The sequence below is a fragment of the Euleptes europaea genome, chromosome 9, assembly GCF_029931775.1.
Source record: "Euleptes europaea isolate rEulEur1 chromosome 9, rEulEur1.hap1, whole genome shotgun sequence".
Taxonomy (NCBI): Eukaryota; Metazoa; Chordata; class Lepidosauria; order Squamata; family Sphaerodactylidae; genus Euleptes; species Euleptes europaea.
In genome coordinates, this window is record NC_079320.1 from 43,154,284 (window position 1) to 43,176,742 (window position 22,459).

General features: G+C 42.7%; 1 protein-coding gene across 2 annotated transcripts in view; it reads left to right on the forward strand.

Annotated features, from left to right (window-relative positions):
• The window catches only part of ARHGAP10 (Rho GTPase activating protein 10), a 168,744-nt gene that overhangs the window by 134,831 nt on the left and 11,454 nt on the right, over positions 1–22,459 (forward strand). For both annotated transcript variants that reach the window (XM_056855461.1, XM_056855462.1), the window contains exons 20-22: positions 4,393–4,552; positions 10,314–10,448; positions 17,106–17,197. In XM_056855461.1, coding sequence (XP_056711439.1) covers positions 4,393–4,552; positions 10,314–10,448; positions 17,106–17,197 — 387 coding nt within the window. The remainder of the gene's footprint in view (positions 1–4,392; positions 4,553–10,313; positions 10,449–17,105; positions 17,198–22,459) is intronic.

Genomic DNA, 22,459 nt, shown 5'->3' on the forward strand with positions numbered 1-22,459 from the left:
ACTGGAATATGGGGATAGATTAGACCTTAATATTAGACTTCATCATACCCCTCTTTGTCACTTCATAAGGAGAGCCTCTTCCTTTATGATGGGACATTATCATACACAGTGATATGGGCTAGATCCTGCATTATAATAGCCATTTCCATGTTGGGATAAGGTGCTTTGGGAGTCAACCGGCTTATACAGGTTATACAGTTTCTAGCACAGCAAATCAGAGTCCAATTGTCAGAAGTATAATTAGGCCCATGAATACATATTTGATTCTTGCTTTAAGCCACTCATCAATATTGGGGGAAAAGGAAAACCCCAATCCCAGGGATGATCAGTTGAAAATTGGTGAATGATTTGTACTGCTTTTTTAATCTTATCTCTAAGAGATGTTTCTTGATTGATCTACATAGAAACAATACTGTTGTCTAAATTGTACAAACCCCTCTTTGTTGGGTATTAATCTAATCCAAGACCTTTCTATTTTGAAGTGTTACTTGTGGAATGGTTGACTTCTTATTGTAACTCAGAGATGGTTCAGATTGCTGAATTTATCTTTCATCATTCTTAGGCTGTTAACAATAATTCCTTCTAGTCACTAGCCCCAAGCCAGGGCAAGAAGACATGAACAAAACATGAAACCCCTTTGGCCTGGTAAAGAGTAGGTAGGTACATTAGGAACTTCCCAGTTTAATACCCTAACTAATATTGTATTATCCACTTTGGTGATAGGGATGTGTATGTGTCCAAGGAATATTTTCATCTTCTCTTAGGAGGCAATGCCTTTAGGCATTATTACCACAAATCCAATATAATCCTAAATCAGGAGAAAATGTCTAAACCCTAAATTCTTTTCATATCCCTTAAAAAGTACAAGGACTCTTCATCAGGCACATGGCAAATAATCATAATCCATAATCTAGGAAATGGTAATTCATATGGTAAGTGAAAATAATTAATGAAACTGTAGTAGTCGTTTGTAAGAGGTCCTCAAATGCAAAACAATACTCCACAAAAATCTCTAATTGTATAAACAAGCCCATTATGTATTGCTATAGCTTAAACAGCAATTGCAGAAAGATGTAAGATTAACATATAGATTATTATTTGCTTTCACTCATTTCAATAACCTCCTCCATTCCCCTCTTTAAGGCTCCATCTGAAAGATGCATGCGTGGGTTCGAATCCCATCCTCATCACCATCTGTAGCAGGATTACACTGTGGGTGTCTCCAAGCCGAACATGATTTAAGAACGGAATCAGAGAAGTCTGAAGACTAAGCATAATAGCTTTAATAAGGAAGCAATGCATTTTCAGGAAAGACATTACAGATAACATTCAAAGCGCACATATAACACACACCTATAGGTGGGGGAGATGAAGGACCAGATCCCAAGTGGATCTGAAACCAATTCCCTCATCTCGTACCCCATAGCCGGGGGTTTAGCCTTTTATAGGAGTGGATAAAAAACTTTCCATTTACTACGTAACTCTTGACTCTCTCCCAATTCTGGTCAGTGCTGCTAAGCACATTTTCCATAAATGGGTATTCATATTATTTTCAGTAAAAATCCTTGTAAGGCTAGAATCTTAGAGGCGTTCATGAATATACTTTGGTTCACGCGAAGCATTCTGGGAACAAGCAGATACTGGAATATGGGGATAGATTAGACCTTAATATTAGACTTCTTCATCAACTGCTAGAGAGATTTTGCTGCAGTAATTGGAACAATTCCATGGTCTGTGGATGTGAAACAGATGCCGCTTTTGAATGTGTGCTTCAGATGCCATGCGTCCTTAATTTGCTTCAGAACTGTGCTTTTTTAACATGGCATCTTGGTGAGAGGTGGCTTGAAATACGTTCTAAACTTGATGCCCACACAAGAGTGTTTTTTAGAGTAAGAATAAACAGATTTTGCAGAGGCTTCAAGGCAGCTGGGCATTTCAGTGGCTTGGAGCCCCTCTTGTCTCAAAGGCCAAGTAGCCGCCCTGACCACGTGGTGCCACTGCCACTTGTGCTGAGAGCTACTTCTGTGCCACAACCATTCCTCTTCCATTTGGGGTTTTAACCCCTTTGTAGGATTCATGCTACAAGACAGCAGCTGTGAGTTGCATTAATTGCATTATTGAATGGAATTGAACTTTCACCCAAGTTGCTGAACATGCTCAAACTGGTGTAACGCTGCGTAGAACTACACAGAGCTCTCAGGATGGTCTGAATTAATACAATTACCTTTTCTTCCTGTCACAGTGTCACTTTTTTCCTCTACTTATCTGTTTTCTGGGATTGTCTCTGGAGAAAGGTGGCACTGGAAAATATTTCCACAATGTATATGTCTTTGCTGTCAGTCTTCCCCATGTTCAAATTGCAATTGTTGTTAATGTGGGTTAACTGAGTTTACTGGTAGACGTACGCAACAAAAGAGAGAGACTCACATGCAGTTGTTTTGTGTAGGATGTTGGAATATTTTGGTTGGTGGAGAAAGATGCTTTCCTTTTTGTCTGCTGCAGTTATGATATAACTGTGCTGCTTCACACTGTAAATTAATTTGCTTTGACTTGTATTGATGTTGTAACCCAATTTGTCTCTCTTGCTACCCAAACTAATTTATGTTGTCTTCTGCTGACCTTTCTCAAGTGGAGTTTGTTCTTGGCATTGTAGTGTGACTTAATATAAGGGTCCAAATAGCATACCGTTGGATTTTTAAAAGCTTGTTGAAATGTATAGTTAAGGTATACTTCTGTAATGTAATCATACTTCTGTAATTCCCCTTCACATGCACAATATTTGATTATAATATTATAAACCAGCACACTCAAATTCTTCAGCTGTAACCCTTACATGCTTGGAATTTTTTTGTGAAATATATGTTTTAGTTAGAGCTTTTCACAAATGCATATTTGAAGTTCAGGCTAAATTTCTTCAGCCTATAACATTCCATATAACCACAGAGGGTTCACTCTGTGGTCATATGGAATGTTATAGGCTGAAGAAGGCTTATGGTGAAATGTGGTTAATTACCTAGGATATATGTTCCGTTATTTTTCCACAACCCCGTTGGGATTGATCTGTTCTTCGCATTGGACTGTACAGCTACTTAAGCAAGAGATACGCCTCGCAAGCCAGAATCGACTACGCGGCATGGTGGCAACTGACTAGTTCTTTTGCGAGTCACCGAGGACTTTGCTTTTGAGTAGACAATACTGACTTGATGGACCAAGGGTCTGATTCAGTATAAGGCAGCTTCATATGGAAACAGTCACAGCTTCTTTGTGACCTTGCTTTATGGACATTCCAAGGGGTGTGCTTGTTGTATTGTTGTGTTTGTATCATGTACTTAGATATTTAGGTTTGGTTCTTGCTGCATTTTTGAATTATATTGATTAAGTTTGAGCTGTTTTTTTCCTTTGAGTGAATGGAATTAGGCTTGTGTTGAAACGATTTATATTAGAAACTAGCACTGTCTAATTTACTACCACCAAATTTTAGAAACTGGAATTAGCAGGTGCTAGGAACAATGTTCAGGTCACTTTTCCACCACTTCATAGCTTTGTTTTTATTTTAACTATTCAGATTATTATTTTACAAACAAGGAACCTGCAAGGATTTGCAGGGGCATCTTATTCTCCCCTCCCCCACTATTTCCTTTGTTTCTTCTATGAAATTCTCCATAATCTCTCTCTCCTTTTCTTACTTCCTTCTCTCCTTCACACCCCACAGCCAGCCTACCTTATTAGCCCCTCTGTTTTCAGCTTTCCCTCCCACTGGCAGTCTCGCCAGAAAAACTCTGTTGCATGGTGCTATCTGCCTGTCAAGGATCAAGCCCAATTGCATGGTGCTGAAGATTGGGCCAGGCCTAGTTGCACAATGGGGATCCTTCAATGACTTGCAGGGGATACCTTTCCCCTATATCCCCATCCGCACACTATTTCCTTTTTTTCTTCTCTTGGGAGCTTCCATATTCTTACCATTCCCCTTGCTTCCTTCTCTCCTTCACATCAACCAACCAGCCTTTTTTCAACCCTGGAAAGTTCCCTGCCCCCTCCCCCTGCCTTTTACTGACAGAAACCAAGGCTTGCATGTTGGCAGTAGTGTTATGGTTGCCTAGCAGCAGCTACAGAGAAAATTTTTTCTTAAAAGTTACAGGTGCTTCTTCATTATGGGGGAGGGATTAACCCACTCAATGGATTTTTAAAAGTTCAGATTGTTCTGCAAACCTGCTGCTTTTCTCAGTTTGTAGAAAGATCAGTCTTGTCTGTTCATGGCTCGAACCTCCATATTTTAGTATCCACAAAGAGTGTCATCCTGAGAATTAGATATAGTGATGCATTGCCGTTTGGATAATAAATAATTTGATGTGGTTTACATTCTTTTGTGTAAATTTTTTTCTTATTTTTCAGGTGACAGTCTAAGCCCTCCCAAAGAGTGCACTCCCACTGGTAGCACAGATTCACTGTCTTCTCAGTCTCCTACAGCTGCTGTTCCAAGCAGCCCTCCAGAGATGGAAAAGAATAATCTTATAACAGAAAGTGGCGACCTAACAGACTGGGTAGCCAATCTGTAAGTAACTTTATTTCAATTGAAAGTAGGCATGTGATGTAAAATATCTTCCAAGGAACAGATTTCTTCTTCACCTTATATGGCAGCATCTAACAGATTGGCAAGGGTAACTAGAATTTGTGGTTAATGTTTAAATACACACACACACACACACAATCTTAAACAAGAATAAACAAAGAAAATATATATCTTCATTGTTATGTCTGCTGTGTGCTTCCAAAACTAAATAGTTATTTGAAAGTGTAACTTAAGAGGAAGGCCCAGAGAGAAGTGTGAAGGTACATGGTGTAGTTCCACCTCTAAAGCTACTTGGGTCTGTGCTAGTATGTAGAAGAAGAAGAGTTGGTTTTTATATGCTGACTTTCTCCACCACTTAAGGAAGAATTAAACTGGCTTACAATCACCTTCCCTTCCTCTCCCCACAACAGACACCCTGTGAGGTAGATGGAGCTGAGAGAGTGTGTCTAGCCCAAGGTCACCCAGCTGGCTTCATGTGCTGAAGTGGGGAAACAAATCCAGTTCACCAGATTAGCCTCCGCCGCTCATGTGGAGGAGTGGGAAATCAAACCTTGTTCTCCAGATCAGAGTCCACTGATCCAAGCCAGTGCTCTTAACCACTACACTACACTCCTCCTCCTTCTTGGAAGTTCCACTCTGGCTCGTGCATGCTCTCTCTCTAGCCGTGTAGTTAGGACACTATCTTTCTCTCTCCTCTTCACTACCAAGTATGTTAGTTCCTGAATAAAGCTTTATATGTTCTTCAATCAGGTTGTGACCCTTTGCTATGTTAATTACTCAGCCAACATTCCTTATCCTCCAGAGGCTGTGGCTGCTATAGCAGCTGGGGAAAGCCCTTTAATTTGAATGAGAGCAGCCAATAACAATCCCTGTCTTACAATGGCCCTTCCTACTTTCTAAAAAGCTTAGCCGTTGCCAGGGGAGGTAACGGCGGGCCATGGCACTCACTGGCACCATGTTAAGGAACCCTGATCTACTTCAAGACTTGGTCCCTTCTTTCTACTTCCCAAATCCAAACTTAGAAGTAGAGAGGACCTTGCATTCTTTGAATGCTCAGAGGGCAACTGTCCTTCTGCCTGAACAACAACCTATTATTCTCAGTTATCCAAAAATGTAGCCACCCAACAGCATCTGAATAGATGCCTGACCATTTTAGTAGATAATTGGGACCTTGAGTATGATCCTTCCCTGCATGCAGGAAAACCTCACTGGATTAAACAAAGCCTTGTTTCACCCCTCCCCAGTAAATTATACAGGGAATGGGAGATCAGGGCTTGCTATTCAAGAAAGCACACAGAGATCTTAGCATTTTAGAACATTCTAGTCAGTGCAAAGCATAGTTAGCGTTAACCTAGGATGCTTATGGAGGAATGTATGAAGTGCAGCATCTCCCCCCTTCCCCCCTCCTGGTAATGTTCAGTCGAAAAGTTCAGCCCTCTGTGCAATCATTTGGAAACGAGAAATGTGGAATCACAGTGGCAGTCACAGTGGAAGATTGAAGACTTGTGCAGTTGCAATAGTTTTTCTGTGCTGTGTAGCCCAGGGAAACATTCTATTTTGGGTTAAACCTTTATAGAAGGTGAATAATACTAAGCCTTGTTAAAAGAGCGAATCTCTTACTGCCATTCAAAGCACCCAGAAGGAAGCCTATATGGCTGATTGCTTGTTAAAAAGTTACTATTACAGCTTTTGCTATTTCTTATGTTAAGATAAAGACCTCACCTGTTCAGAATCAGATGTGTCTATTTTTTAAACGACTTCTAATCTATCTGTGCTGATCTGGAAGAGCTTTCAATCCAACTGTCTGAGGGACCCATTCACACATGATAAACTTCCTACACAACTTTGCCTTTATGTAGACAATTGCATATACCCTGAGAGGATATCCATGGTTGTATTTCCAGTTGCTAGTAAATTCCCCACCTTAGCCACAGTAATGAATTTGTGGTTGTCATTTGATGTAGTACGCCTGTTCATTGTCCAGCTCTAGAATGGTAAAAAGCAGAAGCAGCATGTAAAATATGAAGAAAAGCAAACAGATGGAGAAAGACCAGGGTTTCTCTTGAATAGCACAGTTCAAATTGCCCATTGAAGTCAGAAAAGAATCTCTGCTACATGATTGATTAGGCAGAAATGAGTAGATGTACTATGGAATTAGAATGACATATCTGGGACCTCAGGGCTGTCCTTGGCTTACTTTAAGTTAGATCCAGCACATACAAGTAATTTTATGAGGACTTATTGGGACAAAGCCATTACCTGATACATTGAGAGATGCTTCGGGGATTGAATCTGTGTTTTTCAAACATGCAGAAATATCTGCATGTGTATCAGAGAGAGTATACAATTTGTTGGATTCACATGGTTTGAATCGCTAAATAATGGACTGTATCCTGCTATTCCATATGTTGGTCTAGTTCTCCTCCATTCTTCTTCATTGCTGTAGCTTTCTGACCCTTGGAGGGGTCAGTGGTGGGGTTAGGGGGTTATTCCATATGTTGAAGGTCTAGTTCTCCATTCTTCTTTATTGCTGTAGCTTTCTGACCCTTGGAGGGTTCAGTGGCAGGGTTAGGGGACCAGTATGGAGGGGAGTGAGGGGAGACAATTAATAGAAATTGCTTCTTCCTCTTCCTCAAGTGTAGCTCTGTTGAGGGGAGGGGCAATCTCATCCCTTTGCTCTCCTTGTTCCAACTTACCAGCCCACAGGGATGTTCCTCTGTGTGAATTCTGTGACCCAGGAATGATATTTTCAGGGGTCAGAGGGAGCTGCGCTAATGAAAGGAAGCATAGGGGAACTCCATGTGACTTCCTCACGTGGCTGGTAGGATACTGCCCAGAGTTATATCTCCTGTCAGTTATTGTTGTGAACTGTCCATGCTGGTTTGCTGTGCACTTATTGCACCTAACATTTAATTCTGATGACTGTAAAAATTATGAGAAATTATATGCTATTGAATAAAGCATGCAGTTTTTATAGGGACGGGTGACTTAATCCTTTTCTCTTGAATTATGCTAGAAGGTCTATTTTTGTTGTCTGATTGTTTTTCAGTTCCTAAAGTGCTGTCCTGATTCAACAAGGCAATCCTTTAAGTCAATAGTCTAACAGAAAAAACATACCTTGTACTTTCTTTTCTTGCAGCTAAATTATCATTCTCAAATGCTTTATCTTGGGCAAGTGCTTTAGATGTATGCTTCAAATTTATCAGAGTGGCATGAGAGAGCATTGTGCTAATGTGTTGACTGATTTGCTGAGAGGTTTACAGTCTTCATTTAAAGAAACTGCTGTTGCAATGTCAGCTGATCATGTCTTTGAACAAATGTAGTATTTGGGTGTCTCATATATTATGTATGGTAAGCTGTTCTGTCTATCTTCTTTACCCCACACCCAAGTAATACTACTTGCTTTTTTTTTTCAAGGTAAAGACATTTTGACCTTTTAAAAAGTCATCCTGCTACAGCTTTAACAACTAGGACTTGCATTATTCTAACATGAGAGGCAGGGATGCATTATGCTCCCAGCCCTACCCCTATCCAACAGCTCACATACTGCATAGAAGTCACTTAATATGCAAGGAGCATATATTTCCCGGTGCCTGTGGAGTATTGGATTGCCTATTGAATCTAAAGTACATTATATGCGTTATTATAGTAACAGCATTTTAAAATCATAAAGAGTTCAGTGCCTGTCACATGCTCACTTCGACAACTACAGAACTTCAACTCTTCTGTGAGCCAAGGCTGATCTTTTGTCTAAAGAGTTGGTGTAGATTCTATCTTCTCCTTTTTGTTTTGTTTTCTCACTCATTCTTGAGATAAGATGATTCTGTTCAGTAGAATTATCTTAGGAACCAATATACCCAATAAACTCTCATTTTCAGGAGCAGATTCCTGAATATCTAGCTTATTTTCAGTTAGGTATCCAACTTTCACACCTTCCCTGTTGTTGTTGTTTTTTTTTTAGTTGAACTGGACTGTACAATAACTCCTCTTTTTGAGGAAAGACACCCTACCCACTTAGTACAGGGTTATTGTCTCCATTTCAGTCGTCTTCCATATTCACCCATGACTGTCAAGAACTATATATGTTACCACTGGAATTTATCTTAGTGCAGATGTTTTTAACTTAACATGATCTTGTAAACAACAAGGTTCCTCTTTTTATAATTTGGTTTTATGACCCCATGAGAGAAATGAAGCATTATTATATCTTGCATCTCAGTTTTATCTCTGAACAACAGTCTTATGTTGGAAGAGGAAAATAGCAGAATTCAAAAGTGTCATGTGATGTAGCCCTCTTGGCTATTTCATGGGCAGGGCTCTTTAATTTTTATCCATGCAGTTGACTCAACACTTCTTTTAGAAAGAATTTTTCTTTGCCATACTTTTTGCCTAGAAAAAACTATTAATAAGTAACCTTCAATTTTATACCATAGATACCAGTTGAAGAGAATACGTTTTGTCATTTGTCTATCTAGTACATTTTTATCTTTCTTTCCCTCCAAGAAGCCCAGGGCAGTGTTCTTGATTATCCCTTCCCCTTCTTATCCCCTCAGCAACCCTGTGAGTTACCGTAGGTTAGTCTGAGGCAGAGTGACTAGCCCATGTTCATCAGCTTTGTGGCTGAGAGGGGGCTTGAACCCAGGCCTCTTTGGTCGTAGTTTGACGGTCTAGAGCCAGTGTGGTCTAGAGGTTAATCTGTTACCATAATTCCTGTAGCCCACTGTATGGTCCCTTTTGTATCACAGACTCAAATGGTTGTAACTGATCATGGCTTCTTTCAGGAGTCTGTGAGTCACCACAGGCTAGGGATAAATGATGTATGCTTTAAATCTTTATAAATAAATGAAAACACCAGGTAAAACAACATGCCAGGAGGAACCTCCTTTACTTCAAGCCAGATAGTAGGAAGGTATATTATCCCTCAGTGGGTAGAATAACCTGTCGCTGTCTGGTAAGTCATCTGCCTTGCACCCAGAAGGTGCCAGGTTCAGTCCCCAGCATCTTTGAAAAGGCTCGGGTAGTAGGTGATGTGAAAGACTTCGGCCTGAGACCCTGGAGAGCCACCGTCAGCCAGAGGAGACAATCCTGACCGTGATACATCAGTGGTGTGTTTCACTATAAGGCAGCTTCTCCCCTATACTTACATTTGTCCTTGCGATGACGTTGTTTTGCAGGCTTTTCAAAGCAAGAAGAGGATCTTTCTAAAAAAAGTCAAAATCCAATGCAGGACAGACATATTTATCTGTCTGTCTCAGGAGGGATGTTAACTGGAGTTCCTGACAATATAACAGTCTGTAATTCCTCGTTAAGCAAGCTATTAGCAGTTGTTTGATGTTCTCAGGCTTTCATTAGAGCACACCGGCTGCCAACTAACCCTCTTCTGTGTAAACGTCAGCATTTAGCTCAGCCTCCTCATTGCGCTACATGAGCACAGCATGGCTCATACTCAGCAATAACGCTAGCTCAGTAAAGGCTAAAATCATATTTACCTACATTATACAAAGCAAGAATGTTTCTTTTTATTAGGAGGGTTGCTATGAATACAACCTTTGTAGAGGGGATAGCAGCATATTTAAAAAGGGTATTATGAGGGCAGAAAAATGCATTATGATCGCTGGCAAATAATTTAATCGACCTCACGGATCTTGAAACTGAAGCTAACTACTCACAAAAGATCGAGATTGAATGATACTGACTTGAAGGTACTAAATGCTAATTCTTTCCTGGAAATGTCTTCTTTCAGCCCCAGCCAGACTCATCCATCAATGGTTTCTTGGATGAATGTGCAGTCAAGTACAGGACCTACCTCAGTAACACCAACACCACCGTCTTTCTCTTTCCCCTCCCCTGCCAGAGAAACTGACAGACCAGCTGGATGGTAATATTATGCTCTTTAGCAACCTTTATTTTTCATCCCCATTTCTCTTGTGTTATAAGAAAAAACAAAAGTTAGGAGTTTTCTCCCTTGTAAATCGTATTATGCAGTGTATAGGCAGTGTGCCAGTAAAAGTGTTTCTTTTAATGTTAAGTACAGTATCTTACACACTTCAAAATAATAAACTTACCACTCATGATACAAATAGGACACTCATTTTTGGATGGAGCAGAAGGGCTTAGAGTGATACAAGGGAAAGAGTCCAGTAAAAAATTATAGCCGGGACTGTCTCATTGGGAGCTCCGGCTGCTGTGAGGCTCTGTGGATGGGATTGGATATGGATGGGAAGTGTTACTATCTGTGCTCATCTTAGACAGAAATCTACACATCCTGTGACATAGTTGAGTCATGTTACTATAGACAAGCTCCACACACACTGTGTGACTTCAACCACCAGTGTGCAGTGGCCAAAGCTATATTTTTCATCAAGTTCTTCTTTTCCTGCTTCACTGTCCTAGATTTACTTAGGAATACAAAGTAAATCTAGTTGCAGTTGCATGAGGAATAAAAAAGGAATCCATTGGGTTCCCATTTCACCACTCCCTTAACATGTCAGATGCCAGTTTTGTTTTGATGGACTATAAACTATTAAAGTACAAAGCAGAATGTAGCTTTCTGAACCTAAGACATAAATGCTTATTTAGATTGTTTGGGGAGGGTTTTAATGTTGCTACAGTAAGCAAAAGAAATTCCCCTGAAAAGGGGATATGCTGTCCCCAAATGTGTTAGGATTTTTGTTGATTTTGGATTATTACGCTTTCGGCACTCCTAAAAGTCTTATCTGTATTAAGTACACATTATCTCCTTTGATATTCTCGGCTCAGAGGGACAAAGGGCATCTTCAAGATGGGTGTTTCCTTTTCCTCTTAGCTCGGGAGGCAGGATTTAATATTTAAATTTTTCCTGGCTTCTGAGGGGAAACGCCCCCTATAGCCAGTTCTATTTCCTGCCTTGATCGGGAGAGCAGCTTTTCGCAGCTCTCAGCTACATAGGATTAGAAAAGCCTTACTTTTACTCTTCTTTAACTTATATCTACTTAACTACCTTAATAACTATTCTTATCTAATCCTACTCTTTCTAGTTTTCTGTCCTTTAGGAGATATACAAGGGGTAGTTTAATTAAAAGGATCCCTTCCCGCCAAAACAAAATGTTGGATCGGCAGGGAGATCATTTTATTGCCTCAGCCGATCTGGATCCTAGCCTACTAACGGCTATGCCTCAACCATCAGAGGCCATCCATCCCTCTACAAGTCAGCAAATTGACTTGAGGGCAAAAACAAAAAGAAAAAACGGCACAGGCAGCGGAGGAAAGCGCAAACGGGCCGTCTCGGCCGGCAACAAGCGCGCAAAACGCCTCGTTGAGGCAGCCTGCTCTGCAGCCGCGCCGAAGCAAAGCGGAAAAAAGCCCTCGGTGGCGGGCGGCGCAAAGAGTTCAGCAGCGCCTGCTTCTTCCTCCTCGAAGCGCTTTTGGGCGCACAGCCTGGAGTCTGGTGGCTCGCATTTGTCTCACGATGCCCCGATTTCAGGCGCGGAGCGCGCGTCGGCGCCGGACGCCCAGTCCCTACAACTGCTCAGGGAGCAGAACCAGGAGGCCGGCGGCTCGCACATGCCTCATGTCGTTTCGTCCTTAGGCGGCTCGCCTCTGATTCAAGGACGAGAAGCGACAGCGGAGACTTCGGCTAATGGTAGGATCTCGCTTCCCCCATTGCAAGACGGCGGGCTAACATTTCTTAGAACGGATCTCTCTGCCCTTATTAGGGACGCATTCACGGATGGTTTGAGAGCGGCTCAACCCGTTCCTATGCCAAATTTCCCTCACTGTTACCCAGTCCAGGGAACGCTCAACCAGACCTATGCCAACATGGGACCCCATTCAAGCCAGGTTATTACAGGTACTGATGCCGGTACCTCCTATGGGGAGGGCAGATGGCCCACTAAAGCAGCCCTTAAGGACAGCTCTGTCCAACAAACTATGCTGGGGGGAAAGGAGGATGATTCTGTGTACTTGGGACGATAACAATGAAAGGGAAGAAGGATAATTCAGTTCTGATGGGGAAGATATTATTGAACAGCCCAAACAATCCAGAGTTTTTAACACAGAGGAATTTCCTCTATTACTATCAAAGACACTGGCTGCCCTTGATCTTTCAGATGACACTGAATCAAATCCTCAAAGAAAAAAGGGAACAACAGAGTTTTTCCACAGGCATGACACCCCTGATAAAGTAGTACCAGTACCAGAGTACTTTTTATCCCTCATGAAGTCAGAGTGGGAGAAACCCATGGCCTCCAAACAGTGGCCTATAACGTCAAAGAAGTTTTACAACTTAGATCAAAACACCTCAGACATACTCAAGGTTCCCCCGGTGGAAACATCAGTCACTGCACTACACACATCAGAGCTGGTTACCGAGGAAGACCAGACATTGATCAGGGATCCTGCTGATAGAAAGGCAGAGCTAGCCGGAAAAAATCCCACGAGGCTTCAGCGCTGGCAATTAAAGCATCAGTGACATCAGCACTGGTTTCCAGAGCAGCAATAATATGGGCTAGAAAATTAACACAGCTCATTCCACAGGAAAAAAAACAAGCCTGTGAGGGCGTGTCTAGACTTTTAAGAGCAGTATCCTTCCTGGCTGACTCAACATTAGACACTATGACATACGCAGCCAGAGCCATGGCAACTACAGCAGCCGCTAGGAGAGCCCTTTGGCTCCGCCCATGGCAAGTGACACACCGATCAAAATCGGTTTTAATGGGTTTCCTGTTTGGAGACAAGTTAGACCCCATATTAGTGGAAACTAAGGATAAAAAGAAAGCATTGCCCAAGAGCCTCCAGAAAGAATTCAAAAATACCTCAAACTATACTCCATTTCGGACTTATCACACGCTGCAAAGGTATAGGCCAGACCAACGTAGAAGTCAATGGAACCAGAACCATAACTCCTTTCGCAGAGGAGGAAGGTTCAATAGAGGTGCAAAATTTCCCACATTCCAAGGCGACAAAGGGAATAAACCTGGCCACCAAACAAAATGCCACACTGCAGCCTGTGGGAGGAAGGCTCAATCTTTTTCAACCACAATGGTCAACCTCCCAGCCGGACCAGTGGGTAAACATAATAACACAGGGTTACCAAATAGAGTTCTCCCACATTCCACCAAACAGGCTGGTGACATCACCAACATCCAAAAACAAGGACAAACTTCAGAGAACCTCAGAGGCGATACAACATCTGTTAGACATAGCAGCTATAGAAACAGTGCCTTTATAGGAATGCTCATTGGGAACCTATTCAGTATTCTTCACAGTTCCCAAGAAAGACGGAGGATGGAGCCATCCTAGATCTGAAGTTTCTGAACAGATTTATCCCACTGAGACGTTTCCGAATGGAGACACTGAAGTCAGTCACAGAGGCATTAAGACTGATAGATTTTCTAATGTCCATAGACCTCACAGAAGCATACTTGCATATTCTCATATGCCCACAACATCGCTGCTTCCTGAGGTTCCTATATCAAGGATCACACTACCAGTTCAGGGCCCTCCCCTTCGGATTAACATCAGCCCCAAGGGTATTCACCAAAGTACTGGTTACTCTGGTGGCAGACCTGTGCAAAGAGGGAATAAGAATACATCCCTATTTAGACAACATACTGGTATGTGCAGATTCAAGACAACAAAGCGCACGACACACACGATTAGTGATAGAAAAATTGACAACACACGGATTCCTAATCAATTACAAAAAGAGCAAATTGATCCCCTCTCAACGGCTGACACATTTAGGGGCAGAAATAGACACTCAACAAAACACACTATTTCTCACAAGAGAAAAAAATCAATCTCATTTCGTCTCTAGCAAAAAAGACTTATATTGCCAGGTCATCAAAACTCATGTCCCTTGCCAAATTACAGGGTCACATGGTAGCCTGCATACCCACTGTTCAATGGGCTCGACTCCATGTAAGACCGTTACAATGGCTTCTCAGACCCTACCAAAAGGACATACAAAGGAAAAGGGACCTCAACATCCTCCTTTCCAAGGAAGCCAAGAACAGCCTGCTATGGTGGTCACACCAAAACAACCTATCAAAGGGCCTCAGATTCATCTACCCTGTTCCGAAGCAGATCTACACAGATGCTTGCATGACAGGGTGGGGGGCAACATTCCACACACACATAACCCAGGGCACCTGGACCCCCCAGGAGCAGAAATTACACATAAACGCTTTAGAGATCAGAGCGATTTACAGAGCCTTGCAGAGCTTCAAACAACAAGTTCAATGCAAGGACATACTGATCAGGACAGACAATGTGGCCGCCAAGGCACATTTAAACAAACGGAGGATCCAGATCATCAGTGCTTCACAAGGAAGTGTTACCGATACTACAGTGGGCAGAGTCCAATCTAACATCACTCTCTGCAGAACACATACAGGGAGTTACCAATATGCAGGCAGATTGGCTCAGCAGGGAGACACTCAGCGAGACGGAATGGTCTCTACATCCAGACATATTCCACCTTATCACACAGAGATTCGGAACACCAATAGTAGACCTATTTGCAAATAGTACGAACCACCAGCTTCCACGCTACTATTCCAGATACACGCAAGTAGGGGCGGAACAGACGGATGCACTGATGGCACCCTGGCCCAAGGGAATGTTATACGCCTTTCCGCCCCTTCCACTCATTCCAAGAGTGCTAAGGAGGATACAAACATGAAGGCACACGTCTTGTTCATAGCCCCGTATTGGCCCAGACGCCCATGGTTCCCCACATTAATACAGATGTCATACAACAACCTTTGGAGGCTTCCAGACAGACCGGACCTACTGATACAGGGCCCAGTTTGCCATCCCGACCCAGGATGGTACAAAATGACCGTTTGGGTATTGAAAGGGGGAGATTGTACAGATTAGGTTACACCGAGGACATAGTTAACACTATTCAGGCTGCACGCAGACCTTCAACACAGAGAATTTATAATTCAACCTGGAGGGCATTCACCAGATGGTGCAGGCGCGAAAACATCAACCCACTCAAACCTCGAACCCTAGGCATTCTCTCCTTTTTACAAGAGGGTCACAGAATTGGCTTAGCCACCTCCACACTGAAAAGACAGCTAGCGTCAATAGCCACTATTGTTCTACGAGTGGCAGGGTATAAAGTGACCAAACATCCCCACATAAAATCATTCCTTAGAGGCATGACTCTTATCGCTCCTCCTGTAAGACACAGGTTTCCCACCTGGAGCCTACATACCGTACTGACTGCACTCACAAAACCGCCATTCAAACCTCTTACAAAGGTCGGTTTAAAATGGTTAAGGATGAAAGTCCTATTTCTCACTGCTGTAACGTCGGCACGCAGAGTTTCGGAGATAGGAGCTCTGTCTGTTCGGCCAGGACTGATCACATTCCACAAGGACAAGGTGGTACTTAGACATGACCACTCATTCATCCCAAAGTGCAACACAAAATTTCATAGAGAGCAGGACATAATACTGCCATCATTCTGTCCCAATCCAAAAACACCTATGGAAAAGACATGGCACTTACTAGATCTCTGAAGAGCCTTACATATATACATGTCCAGAACAGTGAGCATCAGAACATGTGAATCACTATTTATCAATATTTCACAACCAAAAAAGGGTAAACCCATGTCAAAGGCATCTATCAGTCGCACCATTGCCTTATGTATAAAGACGGCCTATAAAGAAAGCAAATTACCCATACCCGGAGGCATAACTGCCCACTCAGTTCGAAGTGCGGCCACCTCAACGGCCTTCGACAGACAGGCTCCCATTGAGGAAATTTGCAAGGCGGCCACATGGTCGTCTGTGTCTACCTTTGTAAGACACTACAGATTAAACCTTTACTCATCTGCAGATGCCGCATTTGGCAGACGAGTATTGCAAAGCATATTACAGGATGTCTAACCCTTCCAGGACAGGGACAGCTCTTGTATGTCCCATCTTGAAGATGCCCTTTGTCCCTCTGAGCCGAGAAAGAGCCTTGGCTACTTACCGTGAAGGCTTCTTCTGCTCAGAGGGACGAAGGGCATCTTGCCCTCCCAGACGTCCGTCACTAGTTGAGTTATAGTCTTACAGTTAGTTGAAGTTCAAGGTTGTGTACTTAACATTACAGTTCATGAAAATACTAATTACAGTACAATAACAAATTAAATGTTTCTTAGCTTTTTCTACTAATCTTCTAAGGCTTGGAAAGTTTTGTAACTGGCTATAGGGGGCGTTTACCCTCAGAAGCCAGGAAAAATTTAAATATTAAATCCTGCCTCCCGAGCTAAGAGGAAAAGGAAACACCCATCTTGAAGATGCCCTTCGTCCCTCTGAGCAGAAGAAGCCTTCACGGTAAGTAGCCAAGGCTCTTTCTGATTTTGTGACAGGTGGTGTTTGAAGGAAGTAGATGTGTTTGTAGGACCAAATTCTCCTTTAAATTAAGCTGGGTTGTTTTCCTGCATAGACTGTGTGGACAATATTTCCCGCAATCTCTTAAAAAATTAAGAACTGTACACTGATCCTGCAGAAAGAAAAATTACTCACTAATAAGGATCTTTGACTTGGTTTTGCAGTGTTGCCAGCAGAAAAGCAAGAGCAGTCTATCCATGTGAGGCAGAACATAGCTCCGAATTATCTTTTCAAATTGGGGCAGTTTTTGAAGATGGTAAGTATTAAGAAAACCAATTTGAAATTTGAAAATATGCAAAGTGCCTTTCACTGCATGGATGTATGATCAGAATGAGAGATATATTTGTAAAAAATAATAATAAATACATCATTGAGCTTGTTTCCTTAAGGTATTATAAGAGGGTGTGAGAAAAAGAAGAACATACTTTGTTGCATCCGACTCCCTCCTCCGTGAATTCTGGTATTAGAGAAATGTAACATGCATTATGTAAGCCCATACAGTAGCTTTTTAAATTTGCTGGGTTTCTTTCCAAAAGGCAACCTATCAGTAGGTATATAAAATGAATTTCTTTGAAGCAAAGCAGAACTATATGTGAAATACTTGTTAGTATAGTTGACAATATTTCACTATCTTTAAAGGTAAAATATGGTTGGATGCCAGCAGAGTGAATTTGATCACTGATAGAATTGGAATGTGGAATTGCTGAAATCAAATGCATTTAAAGTCACTATAGATTTCATAATATTTGATACAGAATTATGCTACCCCAGCACTTTGACCTATGGGATGGAGCATATTTCCTGACAGTCCTGAGTTGCATGGACGAGCTTACAGGACTCTGGTGGATGGCCTACAAAACGGATACATTTAACAATAATCAGATAATTCAAAAATTACAACTCCAAATGACCTTGTTCGTTATGTTTCCCTAATACAACTATATACATATATACAAGAGTAGCAATAACAGTAGCAGAAAACATTTAACCTTGCTTAAACAGAGAGCCTTGGCTTGCTGCCAATCTTTCCCTCTCTTCACCTGCTGTAGGACTAAACTGCTTCATCCCTTTCTCCACTCCTCTCTGCGATGAAGTAGGGCCACAGAATTTCATCTCTAACACAGCAGACAGTGAGTCAGCCCCTTAGTATCTATCTAATTTTAAACATGGCCCCATCTGCGGATTCTTAAATCCAGAGATTGGAGCCATGAACAGACATAACACTTATTTCTGTAAAACTGGGGAAAATGAAATGATAGATATAGCTGAAGATGGGGAGCAGATAAAAGGTTGGTTGGTTTATTAGTGGGAATGGTGAAAACATGGGAGTAGTTAAGGGGAGGGAAAGATCAAATAGTGTGGGAAAGGGGGTACAGGGGAAAGTGAGGGGCCCTCCTGCAAATCTTTGCAGGTGACCCTTACAAGTCCTTGCAAGTTCCTCCATGCAGCCTGGCAGCTGGCACTGTGAAACTGGGCCTGGCCCAGTCCAGTAGCTGAACCGGCACAGTTTTCTCAGAGAAGCTGCCGGAGAAGGGGAGGGAAAACTGAAGACGGGAGGAAGATAAAAGTAGTTTGGCTGGTGGGTGTTAAGGAGAAAAGAAAACAGGATAAAGGGAGAGGCTATAGGGGCTTTCAGGGAAGGGAAAGAGGAAATGGGGGGGATGAGATCCCACCCCTACATGTCCTTCTGGGTCCTCCACTTATTAAAAAAATAGTGGCCTAATATATCAACGTATATAACAAGATAAAAATATGAAAGAAGACAAATAGATTCCTGTCCCATTGGCTCATTATTTAAAGGAGGCCAAGTGAGTGGAACAATAGGAAACGTGGACATAAATCAAAACTTCAGTGGGCACAGGGGGTTACTTGGGGGATTAGGGAAGGCGTTCTTCCAGAGAATAAATGGGTTATGAGAAGCAGGTTATGAGCTGAATGAAAAGTATTGAAAGGTAGGTTAGGCTGTGATTCAGTGGTAGAGCATCTGTTTAGCAGGGAAAGGTCCCTTGTTTGGTTCCTGGCATCTCCTCTTAGGAGTATCAAGTGGTAGGTGATGTGAAAGATCTCCACCTGAGATCCTGGAGAGCCAGTGCCAGCCAGAATAGAAAATACTGACTTCACTAAATCTGTATTCTGACTCGGTAGCCCTGTTTACAAGTTATAGTGAATGAACATAGAATCTGTGTACAGTGTACACTTGATTTTTCTGTATACAAGTAATATGTTACATTCAACACATATACATCTCAATGTGTAATTTAAAACCTACATTTATCCAGGTACTGATCCCTGATTTCATTTATGAAGTGAATATGTGTTTGCACTTTTTTTACAAACATATGTACACTGCTACATGTAAGGATATACATTGGGCTACAAGATAGTTGTAAGAACGATGGAAGATGAGAGGAAGATTTTTAAAATAGCCAAATCAAGCTGCCACAGTGAACAGAGGAGTCTACTTGAAGGGGAAGGAGATTAAATGTAGAAGGCGAGGAAAAGCGGAATGTAGAAGAAGAGTTGGTTTTTATATGCCGACTTTTAAGGCAGAATCAAGTCGGCTTACGATCACCTTCCCTTCCCCTCCCCACAACAGACACCCTGTGAGGTAGGTGAGGCTGAGAGAGCGTGACTAGCCCAAGGTCACCCAGCTGGCTTCGTGTGTAGGAGTGGGGAAACAAATCCAGTTCTCCAGATTAGCCTCCACCGCTCATGGGGAGGAGTGGGGAATCAAACCCGGTTCTCCAGATCAGACTCCACCGCTCCAAACCACCTCTCTTAACCACTACACCACGCTGGCTCCCTACACATTACATCACGTAGTGTATTAGGGAAGGCTCCAGCTGCCGGTGAGTCAAATCCAGGACAGAGGCTAATCTGGTGAACTGGATTTGTTTCCCCACTCCTACACATGAAGCCAGCTGGGTGACCTTGGGCAAGTCACACTCTCTCAGCCCCACCTACCTCACAGGGTGTCTGTTGTGGGGAGGGGAAGGGAAGGTGATTGTAAGCCGGTTTGAGTCTCCCTTAAGTGGTAGAGAAAGTTAGCATATAAAACACCAACTCTTCTTCTTCTTGTACCAGGAGATTAGTTAGGGAGTTAGGCTTTGCCCAATGAACGTAAAGAACTCAGACATCTATAGTGTAAATGCATAGGGCTCAGGGACCAATAAAGAGGCAGAAATTAAGCCAATGGCCTGTGTTACCCTAGGGAATTAGGAGGTTAGGGACTTGTGAGGGGACTGAGGGAAATATCCCCAGACACAAACTAGCACAAGACACAAGCTATTTCGGTAGGCTGAAATTCTTGGGTTTAAGGAGTTCCAAATGAAATCACTCTTTCTGTCTCTGACAGAAATAGCCTGTCAGTTCAGTAAAGCGGTGCGTGTGTGAATTTGTAACTGTTTTAAAGTGGAGTTCTGCAGTCCCTTGCTGCGCTAACCAATTACTTGCTACATTCCTTGTCTCATCCCCCCCAAACCACCTAGCATTAAGCCCTTCTAAAGAAGAGACAATAACTTATTTTTTGTTTTTTTGTGCGTGTGAAAGGAAGATGTTGGTATGAATTACTGCAGGTAGAGTTGCCAATTTCCAGGTGGGGCCTGGAAATCTCCTGGGAATTACAACTCATCTCCAGATGACCGAGATAACTTTCCCTGGAAAAAAATGGCCATTTTGGATAGGGGACTCTATGGCATTTTACCCTGCTGAGGTCCCTCCTTTCCCCAAACCCCTCTCTCCCCAGACTCCACCCCCAAAATCTCCAGGAATTTCCAAGCCCAGAGTTGGCAACCCTAACTCCAGGAGAAGGGGCGGGGGGAGGGGTAAGTAGTAGAAATCAGCTTAGATTCCTATTCTACCTCCGCAGGCTTCCTCTATAATAGCAGCATGTAATCCAGCACAGTTAATTGTTAACATTGCCTTGCTGACTGCTCACAACCCACACGATAATGAAAATCAACGGTCAGTGTTACTGAAAAGTGTGGGTGGGGAGCTGAGAAAGTACACGGCCATCACAAATAGCAACACAGGTCTGCAAGCTACAGAAATGTCTTATTGGTGTTCATTCCAAACTTCGGGTCACTGGAATCACAGTTATGACCAGAAGGCCTTTGTTCAGAGTTCTCCCATAAATATTATCCACTCACCTTCCCCTCTGCTGAAGGGAAATGGAGAGTCTTTGGTCATGCAATAGCCTTTAATTCCTGAGAAACGAGAGAAGGCCAGGAGCTCCTTACTCAGTATTCATCTTTTGATGCGGTTCTGTGGTAAAACATCAAAAATGTTTATGCTAGAGACCCCATATTTAGAGCATTAGGCTAGGGTCAGGGCAATTGAGATTTAAATCCTTGCTCAGTCCTGCAACTCAACAAATGACATTGGGTCAATCTCTCTCTTTCTCCTGTTTATTGGCTGCTGCTTCTGGGGCCATGGTGGATGTGTTGCATGTGTGGAGGAGGACAATGCGGGGCTCCTATTTCCATTCTTCGTAACGTCTCATCTCACAGGCAGAACCCCTCCCAATTCTTCCATAAGCAATAGTTATGCTATAGAGCTCTTAGGAAGGATTGTGGCTAGAAACTTTCTAAACTTCTAGGGAGCATTAACTGAGATTGCTGTGTGAAAGGAAAGTGTTTTGAGGGTGAGTGGGTGTTGTTTGGTTCCGTTTGGTTTGTTGCTGATTGAGGAGGGTCTGTTTGCCTGGGGTTGATAGGTGGTCCCACCGTCTGCTGTTGAGCGTTTGAACTCTAAGCCTCCTTGTCAGAAGCATGAGCCGAAGGGCAACAGCCAAAGGGCTCTTCACCTGTGGTTCTTAGCCTGGGGCTCCTATAAGAAACTAAGAAGTTTTTACATCCTGCATACGTTACACTTTTGGCTTTGGTAGATGTTAGGTCGGGCCTGTAAGTCCCAGGTTACATCAACATATGGAGGAAATTCTAGGGTGAAGAAATCCACTTGGAAGGTGACCCTGGATGCTCAAGGCCCATTTCCAGTGACCTGTAGGGAGTGTGCCATGTTTGTTTTCCTTCCTGAGGATGAGATGGGACTTCACTTGTCAAAAGTTTAAGCTGATAGGACTCTTAGAAGAGAAGTTTCAAAACCTGGAGGAAAGGATTGCTACCTTTCATGAGATTGAGGAAGGGAAGGATTTTATTAACAGAAGCCATGAGGTCCTGCATGGGAATGGGGTAGGGTTGCCAGGTCCCTCTTTGCAACCAGCAGGAGGTTTTTGGGGTGGAGTCTGAGGAGGGCAGGGTTTGGGGAGGGGAGGGACTTCAATGCCATAGAGTCCAATGACCAAAGCGGCCATTTTCTCCAGGTGAACTGATCTCTATCGGCTGGAGATCAGTCGTAATAGCAGGAGATCTCTAGCTAGTACCTGGAGGTTGGCAACCCTAGGATGGGGAGACCGATCAAAGGGACAACCTGGTCCTTAGAGACCGGTCTGAAATGAACTGTTTTGGAACCAAGTGAAGAAAGCAGATAGATAGTCATAATTTCCCTGCCCTTATTTTGA